Here is a 15,529-nt window from a genome sequence, read left to right on the forward strand (position 1 = left end):
TACAAACGCTCATGAAGTTAGTCAACAGCAGACAGGCAGAGACGTAATAAGTTAACTCCTTGTGTTGGCTGAGGCTTTTCGTGTTTTTTTCCTCTCTCTAGCTTTGTATTTCGACAATACACAAGACATGCATAACTCCAACATGTGTGATGTGTAAAAGTGTTTAAACAGCTGAAGACTAAATGGTTGTTTTTCTAGTGTTCACTGCAGTTGGCTGGAAGAGCTTCTGAAGGCCTCTCTGGTTGTGGAGACGTCTCTGTGGTTTAAAGCACGGCAAACAGCCTCTAAACAAACCGGGACATTTTCACTCGGAGCAGAGCTCTGATTTGGAAAAAAAAGTGGTTCGTTTTGCAGTCTGCACTGACCTGAACTTTTGGGGGTTTTTTGTATATAAAAAAAAGGGGGGGAGGGGGGAGGAAAGAAAAAAAGAAAGAGGAGAAGGAGATGAGAGCTAGGGAAGACAAGGGGGGGGGGGGGGGCTTCACATACCACAACTCCCCAAACTCCGAAATGCATTTGGCCATTTTCGAAGACCTCGTAATACATCCAGCTGCCAAACAGCATTCCTCGACTCATGCAGACAAAGGAAAATCCCTTTTACAGCCACAAATACATCACGTTGTAAAGAACAGGCGGAGAGTTAGCAGCACTTATTATTACACGCTGGGTCTAAACAAGTTGAATTTGTACATGTACAGAACATAGTAGTGCAGATATTAAGTCATAAGCAATGCTCTACATGAGTGAAAACAAACCATGGCCATAAATAACTCACGCCTGTAGCAGATTCAGTTTTAGGTGCAACCAAAGTTTTGATCACTTGATCTTCATCAGCTTTAACCGTTTAACAGTTTTCAATTTCTATTGTTGATACACTTCCTCTGTCCATTTCTTTTACAACTCTTTACTTGGCAAACACTGGCCTAAAACTGTATACAAAAACACTCCTGTGCAAACTGTGCAATTTAGCCTCATTATTTCTGTTCACATGTAGGTCAACACAAACAACAAACTGGAATAAGCCCACTGTAAAGTAACGTTTTAATACGTTTCCTTCTCTGCTCTGACAAACGTACCCTTTATGCCCGGTGGGCCAGACAGCAAGTGTGAGGGCCAAGCATGAGGTCCAAACTCTCACAGACTTGGGCTTCCTCTAACATTCATTTGTGCATAACCAAGACCACAGAGAGTCAGATTTACTGACCGCGGTGCAAAAGTGTTTCCTGTTTTGGGCTCAGCTACATCCACCGAAATCCTGCAGCCCCTCTGTTGTCCATCATGTACCCACCTCCTGCTACATGCTAGTAAGTCATATAGAAACACAGATAACATAACATGTGGCCTTGATTCAGACAACATGTACATGTAAATAGTAATGCTTATTAACTGAGGTATTTGTAGTTTGTATAGTGTCCTGTAGTATCTGATGTACAGACCATGGAGGAGGAGTGTCTGTTTTATGTCTAAATATGCAACAAATAGGCCTACTTGTCATTTGTCAATTTTTGTCTGTGCTTTTGTGACTCTCTTATTTCAAAAGTTGTCATTACTGAATTAAATGATCCCAGAAACTACTCAACTAAAGTCACATTGTGATTATACTCAATAAAACAGTAAAGGATGGGGGGGAACGGCCACACAGGGAGCTGCACAGGCTCTAACCTGTGTATTAAATGGAAGATAAATAAGCAGATGTAGTAATCATAAGGACGGATGGGGTTTATGGCTGGGGGCTGATCGGGTGTGGCTCTACAGCTGAAAATACAGCTAGTTGATGCTGATGGAACCACATGAGAGACCGTCTCTTCGGGCAACACAATAAAAACCAAATTGCCAATTGGATTTAGTCTGATAAAAACTGTAAACGGGATTTTCCATCACAATGATGAATTCATGAGCATTACTTCTCACAAGCAAGCAGCAAGTCTCCTCATTTTTCAATTTATTGTGTCCAGATCTTTTGCAGGTGCCCACTTCAGACTGATGCTGTGACCTGAAATGAGCTCATGTTTGAGGTCTGACAGCGTCGACGTGCACCGTCCAGCCTGGCCTCATGAGCCTGGGTTTAAAGTGGGTTTGACACGGCCTAGATTTAGTTACAAACGGTGAGCAGGAACAACTATAGGATTACTACACCGCTAATACTGCCATAAAGGTCTGCTCTTCTCAATAATGTTCAGGTTCAACTCTGTCAAGCAAATGTATTCATGCAAGATGTAACATAGTGCAGAATGATCCAGATCTTGTGTAAACGGCAACAACCTCAGATTACCTGTCTGTAGTTAATGGTGAGACACAAGCGTGTGTGCATGACTTTTAGGGAAAGCTAAAACTCTCAATTAAACAGGTTTGACACAAGGCAAATTAAACAAAATCAACAGTGTAAAGGAGAGAGAGAGACATACAAACAGAATTTGAGGCAGGGAAAGAAACGGATTCCCATATCACATCTGAGCCTTTTGGTTATTCTGTGCATCTCCAAATCCTCACACGAAAAAAAGAAACACCTCAGCTACAATGTTTCACCTTTTCCACATCAGCAGATTCAGTGCTGTGGAAAGACGGTGTGGTATTCACAGTGACAAAAGATGACTTTTCTTCTCACGTCCTCAGTGTTTTTCACACTTCACCCTCAGACCCTGACACCGGCTGAACACCGGGCGTGAGAATTCTATTTGAGCCAGGAAACACTGATTCGCGGGGCTAGCCTTCTGACAAGAGGGCAGCCAGGCACCTTAGCACCACTGCTAGAGGACGAGTCATGAGGAAATGAATACGGAAAAGTATGTGGTGCTGAACTACTGTGCCTTAGGTTGTGAGCTTAACTAATTCATTCCAGGAGAGAAAACAATAGACTTGAATGTCAATCATTTTTTGTTTTAGTTTAGACACAAGATAGTCACTTTACTTACAATGTGTGACACACACACACACACACACACACACACACACACGAGGTCAACAAGTGGAGATGGTGTGCGTCTCCGTGTGATCACCTACCTCAACATCCTGCATGCTGAAGTCGTTCTGGTCTTTGAAGTTGGCGGCCCCGGCGCTCAGCTCCATCAACATCTTGGCGATTTCAGGCTTTATTGCTGCAGTCAGCCTGCTGGCCGCCTCCATGACGTGTTCCTGCACGTCCTTCAGTTGCATAGCTGCTTTGGAATAGTGAGAGTTCCTGAACACACTGCTGAACAGGTCTGTGAGGAAGGCGCTGGCCCGGCAGAACACGTTGAGGGCGTCCAAATATTTGGAGATGCCTTGCTGGATGTCTGCAACCGCGGTGGTGGCGCCAGAAGGAGGTGGGTGGCAGCTGCCGGGCATGCCCACCCCGGTGCCCATGGGCGAAGAGGCCGAGCAAGAGGAGGCCAGGGAGGCGCTCAGGGTCCGGCTCAGCTCAGGCATCTGGTACTGCTGGTGCTGCTGCACTTTCTGCTTGGACCCGCCGAGCAAAAAGCGACGCTTGTAGTCCATTTTACTTTCCTGCGCACTACAACAATACATAAGTGGTGCAACAGCACCGGAAGCTGCTGTTTTAAAGTTTGTTTTTCCCCCGCAAAGTGTCCTCTTTACAAAAACACCAAACCCGGTCCCACAGACCTGAAACTGTTCAAATTACGTAAAAAGAAAGCAGGAGGACTCCACCTGCCAGAGGCTCATGTCAGGGTGCCTTGTAGAGAGGCAGCACAGAGGTCGGTGAGGGGGGCGGGGGGTCAAAAAGACTGGCAGGCTATACGTGAAGTGCCGACATGCAGCACTGCTGCAGAGACGTCAGAACCAGCTTACACACAGCACAGACACACCTTCAGAGTCTCTGTTTCCAGCTTCAAACTAAATGATCATAATAGGGGAGGAAAAGCACCGCTTAACTTACACTGCAGTAAATTTTTAAAGTGCATTAACTTTCCTTCAGAATGGGAAAAACTAATCCTTCATACAGTGTATCTACACATATATAAACTTATATCACCCTGCACTCATAAAAGTAGAAAATCCTTTTAAAAGCTGAAAAAAGAAAATCATGAAAAATGAATCCAAAGGAAAATCAGACACTGGTCAACAGCATGGAGGGGAAAGGGCTAATAATAATTTAAAAAAACAAGTACGTGAATGCTGAAATCAGAGGATGTGGTTTCTTGTACACTGGCTGGTAGAGGAGCTATGGGAGGCGAAGGGCAGACAGATCCAGTCCGTCTCAAATCCTCTTCACAAAGCAGGACTCTGCAGGCGGTGAGCGAGTAGCCAGCTGACAGCTCCGTCTGAAGTCTCCAGCAGCTTCCTGGTTTCTCCCCCCGTGCACTGGCTGAGGTAGATATTACTCACCGCTGGAAACAAGTGTGCTTCCAGATCTCGTTGCTCTCCGCGGATGCAGATTAGAGCGACAAAAGCACAAATGTATCTGTAAGGCCTCTAGGTCATTTCCTAAAGGGAGGAAAGGGGCAGAGACACAGAACATCACGTCAGAGAGGAAGGACGAGCTTCATTTGAACTGTTTTACTGTTACACCCCCCAAAATAGGTTGGACTCACAAACTTGACCGATAGATACGTAGCTTCTCTACTGGTAGCTAGTCGGTCTAAAGATAATTCATATTCCTGTATAAAAACCTCATTAGCTGTTCAAACTGAAAGCAGAAGTGAGAAAGCTCACAATAGTTATTTCACATTGGTCGGGCAGTTGAGCGCACCTTCTCCATGGTTATGATACACAAGGATAGTTTGTAGTAGTCGTGTTCAGTTTAAGAGACATCCATACAGTGATCACATCAAACACCAGAGTATAGATTGTGACATCCATAATATTTTGGGATGTATCAAGTCATGTAGTGACGGATAAAAGCCGGTTGGAAAAAGGATGACATTTAGCCACATTTCTCGAAACTTGGTGGTAATATTACATCTCTGTTTTGTAAAGAGCTGTGGTTTAAAGTTGGACATTTCTAGACGATTACTAACACCGTAACTCAGAGAGCGTCTCTGAAAACAATCCGTGGCAGTGTCTGGTTTAGCAGAACACAGCTGCAGACAGAAATTCCTGCAAGAAGCCATTGTTGGAGGACACTGCAGGGTCTGTTGAGCAACGCATTGTAGGAGTCACAATACTCTCATTCAATTATGGGACTTGTACTTCTCCATTTGGCTTGATTATAATATTTTTAAATTGTCGAGATCGAGGGGGACTTGGCCTCACATCTCTTACTACAAGTGATCTCAGTCACAGGCAGCAAAAGGTCAGCTGGTGACTGTAGATCTCACCAGGACACGTTCAAGACTGAACACACCTCGTGGTATTTCGGACAAGAAAAAAACACACTACGGTAAAAACTGCCCGTGTCAAGAAAGCTGATAGGAATTTGATTTAAAAAAATAAATAAAAAATGTAAAACTTCAGAAAGATATTTGTTTGTCCTCTTTCAATTTCCATCCAGCAAAAAGAAGTATACACTAGGAAAAAAAAAAGATCTGTAATAACTTGTTATTGTTGCTGGTGGTTGACAGACACACCCCTGATATTACACCCAATGGGACAGCAAACATCAACATGACTCATCTGTTAGCTACAAAGCTTCCTACATAGTCAAACATTCACACTCTTGTTATCTCGTAGCACCATGCCGCACCAGCTTCTGTGTTTTTGGGACGAGTCGGGGAAATTCACCATCCCCAACTAGATAACACCACGTAGCGGTCTGTCCTCGTATGCTAAGCGGCCTTACATGCGTAGCTTCCATCAGGCATCGCCGACAACATTCTCCTGACCGTCGAACCTCACTTCCTTCCACACACAGAGGGGGACGCCCGGCACTAAACAGCCCCCACCCAACGTCTGTCCCTGGCTGTGAAGCGCAGAGACAGCGCCAATGGAAACTAGTGACCTCCATTATTCTTTTAACCCTTACATTACAGGCCAGTTGTTCATGTAATATATAAGTCGCACAGAGGCTCATCTACTTACTCAATGAACACTTACACTAGCACCAATGGGATTTGATCTTGCTCATGGGCACTGCAACAACACTTTTTCTGCCAATGCAACATGTTTACACCTTCCAGAGCTTTACGTGTTTTTCTAAACAGGAGCTGTGCGTTAACTAGTTAAATTCTTAAATCACAGTAGGGGTCGGTTGTCGGCTTATAGTTGTTCATTTTCCAGATCTTTGTTAAGAATGCAGTGATCCCATATACCGGATCAGACCAGATCTCTTCTGCTCTGAGAGCTGCACGTTTGGTATTCTTACAGGTCGCCGACAGTTGAACAAATGTTCACCTTTGTGTATAGTGCTGCGCTCGTCCCCGTCACTTTTTACCCAGTGGTCTGCTGTTGTTTTATTGTGGACTTAATGTGCTTAAAAAGTGTCTACTGGGTACTCTGTGGCAGCTAACTAGTGCGACAGTGCAGTCCTAATAAATCACAGGGATTACAGCCACAGAGAGAACCTGCCAGGCACCCCACACTGTCTGCTAGTTGACACAGTTAATAGGATATTCTCTTCTGCGAGGTAAACAGGAAACCTGAGCTTAGCTAGCCCGGGGCTAGCCACTCCACTTCCATACTGTAGGGCCAAATAACAGGGACGAGTACAGAAACACAGTGAATCAAGGTGAGGAGAAGAAGACCGACTGGTCAGCGAGGCTACCGTAGGGATCAAAACCGGACAACTTTCATTCAATTTGTACAGGTCATTCCTTATTTCTCACACCCTTTCTCATGGCTTCAACTGCTTCTTTGGATTTGGACTTCTGAGAGGGGAAAACCTCATTTTGGTTTGATGTAGTTTTTTGCTCCACACTCCTCTGAGTGAAAAACAAAAGTGGGAAGTGATATTAGGTGCAGTGAGTCACGTTCCACTCAGCCCGAACAACAGAGCCAGATTTTTTTGGGTGGGGGAAAATGTTGGGCCATTTGCTTTGTTCCAGGCAGATATATGTAATGTTAGTAGAGTGTGCTAGTGGTCGGCATTTCCTTCCTGGCTGTAAAATTCTGCAAGCAGAGGTTATCCCAGGAGGAGCAGCAGAAACGGCATCAATATTAATGAGGCCTGCGGGCCCTGTTGGCGGCCAGCCTCCTGTTGCAGGGCACACTGTATTAAAGTTGCACCCAAACAAACACATGTGATAGGAGAGCCCCTCTGGATGTGCTGGAGCGGTGCCAGCCCACTTTAATGTCCTTCCTCCAGCAGAGGCTGCTTGGGGCTAATGTTAGCTCTACTTCCCCACTCGCCGTACATGTCAGCTGCTCCGCTTCAACAGGAAGGGGGGGGGTTAAGGTTTCCTGGAGCGAGCGCCCTGTCGCCAGCAACAACAAAAAAAGGCAAATTAAATGTGCCACTGGGTAGGGGTGTGTAGTAAATCACAGTACCAAGCGTGATTTAACCGTTTGTGCAAACCTCCGGGTAAACAAATGCAGCTTCCAAGAGACAACAAGTGAAAGCATTCTAGCAACAAGCTTCAAATTGTTTTATGTTTTCACTTAAGGAAGTCTAAAAACCCCACCACATAACTAGCTATGGATGTCGGCTGTTTATCTGAAACATATGACACCTGGGTTGGTGCCCCAGTACATCTGCACCCTTCTACTACTGGCCAGCTCCACACGAGCATGACATTGCCAGTGCTCAAAAGGCACCTTCACACAAGCATTGGCCTGTAAATTTCGTTCACTTTCCGCGAAAAGATTTCCCAACAAATTTGACTAACTACACCCGCCGGTCACAAGCCCACTTCTGTAACCGCCGGGACGCTGCCACTTGTTATTTCCAATTACTTTTGTGTCGGCGGCCATATTTCTGCGACGGTCACATCAAAGCTAGGTGGTTTAATCGGCGTGGATGGGGCAGCTGTTACCCATGATGACAGCTCCTTATCCATCTGCCACCGGGAGGCAAACATGGGCCCTCTGACGCTCCGGCCACAGGCCCGACATTAACTCTCTCATGAAGTCTATTTCAGCCTCCACGGGCAAAACAGCTGCCCTACGGTGCACACCGCACTGTTTTTAGACACTCTAAAGGGTTCGGCTCAGAGAAAGAAAAAATAAGAAATTGCTCTCCCCTACATCTGTTGCCAATGAAGCAAAGGAATGCATTTCCCCGAGATCTCTCTCACTGTGGGTTCAAATGAGCACAAAGAAGCAGGTCAGGAAAAATGAACGTACATTGCAAAGCAACTCAAAATATTGTGTTTAGTGAGTGCAAAAAAATATTTATAAAAAAAAAAAAGAACTAACTGAGTTTGGAGAGCAAGACTATTGATTTGAAAGGAAAGCTCGACTGAGGACATTCCACGGAGCAGATAAGCTACAGTAACATCTGAAGATCAGCAGACGGGTCGAGGAGGTCAGTCCAAGTGACGGGACAAGTGCCGTGAGCAACTGTGTGACAGGAGCTGAGCCAGGCCCGCAGAAACACAAGGAGAGTATTGTGGCAGGCCCTGGTCTCCTCATACCAGCACACAGAAAACACACACACACACACACACACACACACACACACACACACACACACACACACACACACACACACACACACACACACACACACACACACACACACACACACACACACACACACACACACACACACACACACACACACACTACTTTGTGAGAGGAAGAGAAAAATAAAGGCCTCGGCTACGGCTTGATATTAACTGCAGAAATAGATCTTCTGCCACCATTATGGTGTTTCTCCTGGAACTATTTTGGAGGCAGCTGCAGGTTTCTGTGGTTTGAGGGTAATGTTTGGTGTTGCGCGACCAATCCCTTTTGGTCCCAATTTTGTTCTGAGGGTTTGGAACTAAAAATACATTTACTTTGATACTCGGATATCATTAAAAAAAAAAATTCCCATATACACTTTTCTGTGAAATCGCAGCCAGTTCTGCTAGATTGCATTTTTTTTTTTTGGCAGATTCTACACTTTCTAAAGCAGTAGTGAAACCTTTCCTGAGGCAAACCCCTGTTGAGTAATTTAGGACAAAACCTGATACTCATATCAGTCAGGAGGCTGATACAGTTAGATAGTATAAGGCTCACCTGTACCGGCATAACAGACATTGTAAGTAGCTTACGGCTCCAATAAAAATAGCCAATTTAACATAGAACATACTTGAGGGCCCCACAGGTCTGTGTTGCATATGCAAGCATACGTCTCAACATGTGCCTTTGCCTTACTTAAAAACACCCCAAGATTGAAAAACATAGACAAATCTATTTAATTTAAGTGTCACTAGGGGAATAAAGACGATAATGAACTCCTTAATGGGCACATGAATGCCAATAAATAACAAGTCCCATCTGGTTTGACCTAATCAGAGCTTTTACACAAAGAACTCATGCCTTTTCACTGTTTGACTGATGGCAAAAAGAATGAGCTCAGACCTCCTTTCCAGAATAGCGGCGCACAACAGAGTGTGTTCAGTGTGCCCAACGGTGGGCTTCAACAAGTGAGAGCTGCGCTGAAAGGCTCTGACGTCGGTTCCATTCATGAGAGGCTGGTGGCAACCTGTGGGGATGAAAATGCTTTCCTCAGCCTATATTGAGCAGGCGACATATTGAGCTTGCAGGTTGTGCAGCATGCCAGCCACCAGGGTGCTGTATTTTTAGCCAGGACAAGAGTGAGAATTCATTCGTCCAATTTAGGCACAACGAGACAGGGTATGGAGGTGCCATAGAAGTCTGAAATTCAGGCTTGGTCACACAAACTGTTTCTGTATTTCAACGCCGGGAAATCGAGCCAAATAAAAAGTGCAAAAACCTGAAGTAATTGTAAGTCACATAACTTAAGCGAAGGAAAGGTCTCCCTGACCACACAGAGTATTGATAGATGAGGTCGACAGGTACAATAACAACAGGACACAGTAAGGTGGTGGAGAAAGGAATCACTGTTAAACAGTGGACCCTGGTTCAACATATCAAATCTCTATCGGTTCCACTCTTCACCGTTTGGTAGCTGACCCTGACCTCCAACACTCATCGTGGAAAACCACAAGCAAAATATTTCCAACAGGGATTAATGAAGATATGCATCACGTTACACGAGAGCCTCGATTCTTGTTTTATTTGATCATCACCTCATGCATCTCACTGGGAACATTTGACTGAGGGGGCAAATAGCTGACCACAAACTAAGCCCAAACTGGTTTCCCAGGGGGACGAGGGCGAGATGTGTGTCCACCTCATCTGTAAATCCACAAGCTGCTTCCCTGTGCTTGAGGACTAACATCATCTCCAATTGTGCCAAGAAAATATCCGATTTGGTTCAAAATAAGCTGCGCTAACCGAGCAGTGGACCAAAGAGCAGTGGACCAGAATAGATCCCGTGTGTCAGAGGAAACAGACCTCCGCCCCGCTGCCACACACCAGTGCAAATAGCCTTGTTAGCTTTGTGCTTCCAAATGAAAATCTTGTCACACAACACAAACAAGTCCGCATCTCTGTGTGCTGCACAGGCCGGTTCAACTTGTTGGAGGTGGAGATGATCAAACACGAGGATGGAACTTTAACTCTTAGGCCAGAGGTGGACAACGTGGCGTCACAATCACTGAGTGTTATTATTCTTGTTGAGGTATGGATTCTCCAGTAAAGATTACCGCTGATATGTCTAATTTGACGTCCATTTTGCACAACAAAACAAACAAACAATATTTGTACAGTGCTGCTCCGATATGTCTCTTCGCCCAATCTTCTTTACAAAAGGATTTCAGTGCAGTTCATTGTTAACAGCAAGTGTGTCCCAAGAACCTACATGTTTAAACAAATCTTTTAATGACAAAGTGCTATAAAAACTGCCCCTTCAAAGCATCACACTGAAGTATCACGTGTTTATAATATGATATACACTAGGACTTGTTCTCCAAGCCAATGAGACATTACTGTTTACAATCAATAGCTCACATGATTCAGTTACTACTAAGCTGTATGTTTGAGCCGTGCCATGGAAGTTAGTGGGTCACTAAAGTGAACCAAGAAGTTGAGATATTCCTGACATACGCTTATGTAAGTATAACCAAGCCATAAATAACTACGAATATGTCTGTATGGTGGTGCTTAGTGGAAGCTATCCACCGGAGGTAACATTAAGCTTCCTTCTCTTTACACCTGTTGTTCCTCCGATACCATCTCGAGGGAGGCGGCTTTGTCAAAATCTCAAAATGCAGAGATAAAACAGCCAGTGCCCACATACACACACCTAGAACATTTAGTTTGTAATTATTCTGTCTGGTTCAATCTAAGAGAAGAAAGCACATTTCCAGGTTCTAATAATACCACGGCCTGCCCGGGTTATCTCCCCCCTTTGCACCCAGCAGAGACTTCTCTGTAACGCTGGTCCGTATAAATCTAAAACTGAGCAGCAAGAGAGACATTAGAAAGCTCCTTTTGGTGAAGGAAATAGCATTCCGGTCTGTGGAGACAGTGTCGGTGAAGCACGGGACTGTGCTCCACCCGGGGCCAGCGCAAACAGTAATCTTGTGACTGTATGTTGACTTCCTCACCCATGCATCCGGATTAGAAGAAGGAAAAGTGTCGCTACTTTACATATCACACAATCGCATGTTGACAAACATCCGGAGCCTTAGTACTTGTCCACCAACTTTGAGGACTGTTGACGTACATGGTTGAATAAGCGACTGAAAAGAGTTTAAACACAGACACAGGAATGTTGCAGAGCAAAGCACTTGGTTTTTCTACAGTGACACAGCTGTGTTAGATGTCAACAAGTTGGTTCAGGGCTGTTTCTATGAAAGCCTGCAAAACTCAACAAAAAGGAAGGAAATTACCGTAACATGAATGCCTCCTTCTAAGTCTGAAATTAAACTTTATTGAGATGTTCATATCAGTGAAAGGGATATCGGGCCCCCATTCAACATCATCGACATTCATACAATCGTATATATGAAAACAAATGGTCATAATTTCTTGTCATATTTCTCAACACACAACAATTTGCTTTATAGGGTGGAAAAACACATACGTCTCTTCAACCATATTAAAAAATAACAAGTATTAAGGTCAACAAGGCGATTTGCAAAATTGAATTACCCAATAAAACAATATAAACTGTTTAAAATATAGTTGATATAAAGACAATGGAAGCTGGTTTCAGATTCTAATAGCAAACAGACCTGGAGTAAACCTGGATCATCTTTCCTTCAGACATCCACAGACTCTCAGTAAATAACTGACTGTGATCAGCAGCGATCCACTTGTTCTGCACTACCAAATCCTATCAGCAACTAAATGCTTCTTTCTACTGTAATGTTCTACACGCCCAACGACCAAATCGGGGAAAGCTCACCACTGGATGTCAAAACACAGATCCCTTTATAGACTATAGAGTCCTTCAGTCCTCGAGAGAAGCGGGGCGACGTTACATATTAATGCAATCCCAGATATCTCCTCTGTACTGTGGAGACTATATAAAGCCACGTTACTAACACCACTGTGGTTGTGTAAGTAAGAGTACGGCTACCGTTACGTAACACTATAGTTGTTTAGTTTGGTACTTGCTCAGGGAATATGTTAAACCCAGATCACTATTTAGCAGGAAGGTGTAACAGAATCCCCGCAAGCGCAGTTTGCCGGTTTCATCGAAACTCTGTGGGACGACACGGCCGAAGTCATGGGAACACTATGTCGCAGCTGTAAATACGGCCTTTTAACGCCCTAAATACCTGGTCGCCGGACAGGCTTCCGCGGCATCGGTGCATCGACAGACCAAACGTTAGAGAAGCGAGCGACACGAACACGTCACACCGCAGACAAGACGGTAGATCCCCGGCAACGTCCGCCTGGTTCCGCTGCACCCCCCGACTTTGACACTCGCCCACCGGCCACACAGGACCAGACAGTCGTGTGCAAGCTAAAGCTAGTGCACTTTGAATATAGTCCGCCTAACGTCCACCACGGACATACGTTACATACAAGCTGCGAATCACGCCCTATTCGTCCGCTTGTCTCACGTTAACCTACATTCATTTTTGTGCGGTATGCGGTTACGACCAAGAACGCGCAAGTCCGTTATCGGACATGCAGTTAAACCAGGTCGCTGCTAACGCTAAATACTATTATATTACACGATAGTATATTGACTCACTCTTCTGCAAAACGCGAATCAAATCTGGAGCATCGCCCACAGATACAAACTAGTGGCAATGAAAACAGAAAATAATACCGCCAATCGCTCCTCCTTCGCTAGCCGAGGCGGATGCGCTTCATCAGTAGACATCAAATTAGATTTGTATACCAAAATATGTGTATAGATGCAAAGAAAAACGTCACATGCATTTGCAGCCCTCGCTCAAACCATCTGTCGGACTGTTTATGGGGGCCTAAGATTTAAATTATGAAGTAAAACAATGAAAATATATATGTCAGGGTGAGGTAAGTCCGATAAAGGACGCATTGGTTTCCTCGGTTCTAAGCAGGCTAAGCTACATAGCCAAGCGAGCTAACGTTAGCTACCCTGCTAGCGCTCTGCGACACGATTGTAAGCGCTGGTGGAGGTTTGACAATCGTAAGAGGCACAACGGTACTCCGATACAGGTCAACAAGAGTCAGCACCGCGCCACCAAAAGAAAACCAAAAAGCCTCAACAGAACAAGGTTAATACACGTTAAGTTAATGACCACATCGCTCACCATCTCTAGGCATCCACCCTCTTGACAGCGAATCCCCTGTCTGTGTGAACACCGTTAAGACCACGTCAATAAAATCTAACTGTTCCGGTGAAACCTTCACAATAAAACCGACAAATATGTCTCGTACACAAAACTTTTTTTTGAGTGAAATCCACAGCCTAAATGTGTTGGGTTTATAAACCTGGTTTTAATTAACTTGTATTTGCATTTGCATTTTAAGTTGTGTCATTTTCATGATATTTTCATATTATATATTTTTTGTTGTAATTTGGTATACAAGCAGTTGTAACCATAGGAAATGAAGATGCTAAATTAAAACTAAACAATGTGTAGGTGTAATACTTTCTCTGTACATCTTTCTAGTCTTTATCAAGAATTTGGTTCTCACATCTGAGCCATGACGTAGTGATTCACATAATAACATATGAAAGAAAAAGACAGTACATCAATTTAGGTATTTAGTTTCATAAAGGCGTACAGGGGTACAAAGTCATTGATCATCCAAATGATCCGTGTACCAATCGACCCCCAATCGATTTTCTTTTCATCGTATTTCGTTTGATATTGTCTTCCACTTTATTTTGAAATTAAAACGGTTTTAACTGCAGCAACACACACAAATCCAAACAATATAAAATGGTTTTCAGAATTATTCACACTTTTATTCAAGCTGCTCTCCAAAAATGACAAAGACTCAGAGATAGAAAATGGGTCACCAAATATTATTACGAGTCATTAAAAGTCTTCCACTTTTCATATTCCGGTAATGTAGTCTACTATGCAATATGCATCAGACACTATCTGCTGGATTGTGCTCGTCATGCTAGTGATGTGGAATTATAATTGTATTTCTTATTCTACTCTCATTGTAAATCCTTCTGATTTGTCAGTCGCCTCCATTAGCAACATTGCTTTAAATATATATTTTGACATAATGCCATTCAGGTGATTTCTTTACAATTTGAGGAAATTACTTAATTAAACCATTGGCTGTTCTTGTTTTGATTAACCACTCTGACTATGCCTAAAAAGAATGATTGGTTCTCGTGAGATACTAAGCCTTTCTCACCCTCTAACGTTTGATGAAGAGCATTACACCCTGCACTCCGTGCTTTTATAAAACGGTCGCTTGGGGGCGTTGACGTCCACAAATTGCTGCTGGATTTAACAACTATTTTTTGTCTGGGGTTCATTTGTACGGTATAAAAGCTTATTTAGGCTAACGTAGATATCTAATGCATATTTTTCTTCTTCCCTTTTGTGGGATCGACCACTATGACAGCCACTAAATGGTTTATCATTGCAAAGACATTAAAAAAGGGCATATTTTTCATATTTAAATAAATGAATGAATAGCTTCAATTTGAAGATAGAAAATGAGGGAGGGTTTCAATCTTCTGTTCCTTAAATCATAAATACGTAAATATATAAATGAATTACTTTAAATGTGCCCATGTATGTTTTTTTTTAAATAAGTGGTGATTTATTACTGTTTGTAAACTATTGTACCTTAATCATTGGGGTCTTAGGGTTGACTTTTATTCAAATTCATGTTTCTGTATAAATCATACATTCGTTAGCAACTTTGAGACACTGTCATCATAATGTCGTCATAATGCAGTGATAATGTTCTGTGCAATTACTACTTTTTATATACAGCTACTGTGTGTATTTGTGTGGGATTTACAATGAGTGCATTAGTAGAATGAACAGTCAGTGCCGTCTGATGAACTACGTGTCACTGAGTTGCTGCACCGATGACGCTCCCCTATCAACATGCACTGTAACCGTGCAGGCCAGTGCGGAGGTGTGACATGCACAAGCCCTGCATATAGTGTGTCTCATGTAGGAGGGGCGTGAGTGGATCGGGCCTGGACGCCCTTCAAAAAGCT

General features: G+C 43.6%; 1 protein-coding gene across 2 annotated transcripts in view; it reads right to left on the minus strand.

Moving 5' to 3' along the window:
• The window catches only part of garre1 (granule associated Rac and RHOG effector 1), a 29,055-nt gene extending 15,381 nt beyond the window's left edge, over window positions 1–13,674 (minus strand). The window contains exons 1-2 of one of the 2 annotated variants that reach the window (XM_079162360.1): window positions 13,638–13,674; window positions 3,001–4,422 (exon numbers count right to left, since the gene is read on the minus strand). In XM_079162360.1, the coding sequence (XP_079018486.1) occupies window positions 3,001–3,504 (504 nt within the window). In that variant the 5' untranslated portion in view covers window positions 3,505–4,422; window positions 13,638–13,674. Of the gene's footprint in view, window positions 1–3,000; window positions 4,423–12,122; window positions 12,205–13,637 lie in introns of those variants that run through there. The other variant, XM_079162359.1, reaches the window with a different exon arrangement.
• Window positions 13,675–15,529: the final 1,855 nt, after the last annotated feature.

Source organism: Pholis gunnellus (genome assembly GCF_910591455.1).
Source record: "Pholis gunnellus genome assembly, chromosome: 1".
In the NCBI taxonomy this organism is placed as follows: Eukaryota; Metazoa; Chordata; class Actinopteri; order Perciformes; family Pholidae; genus Pholis; species Pholis gunnellus.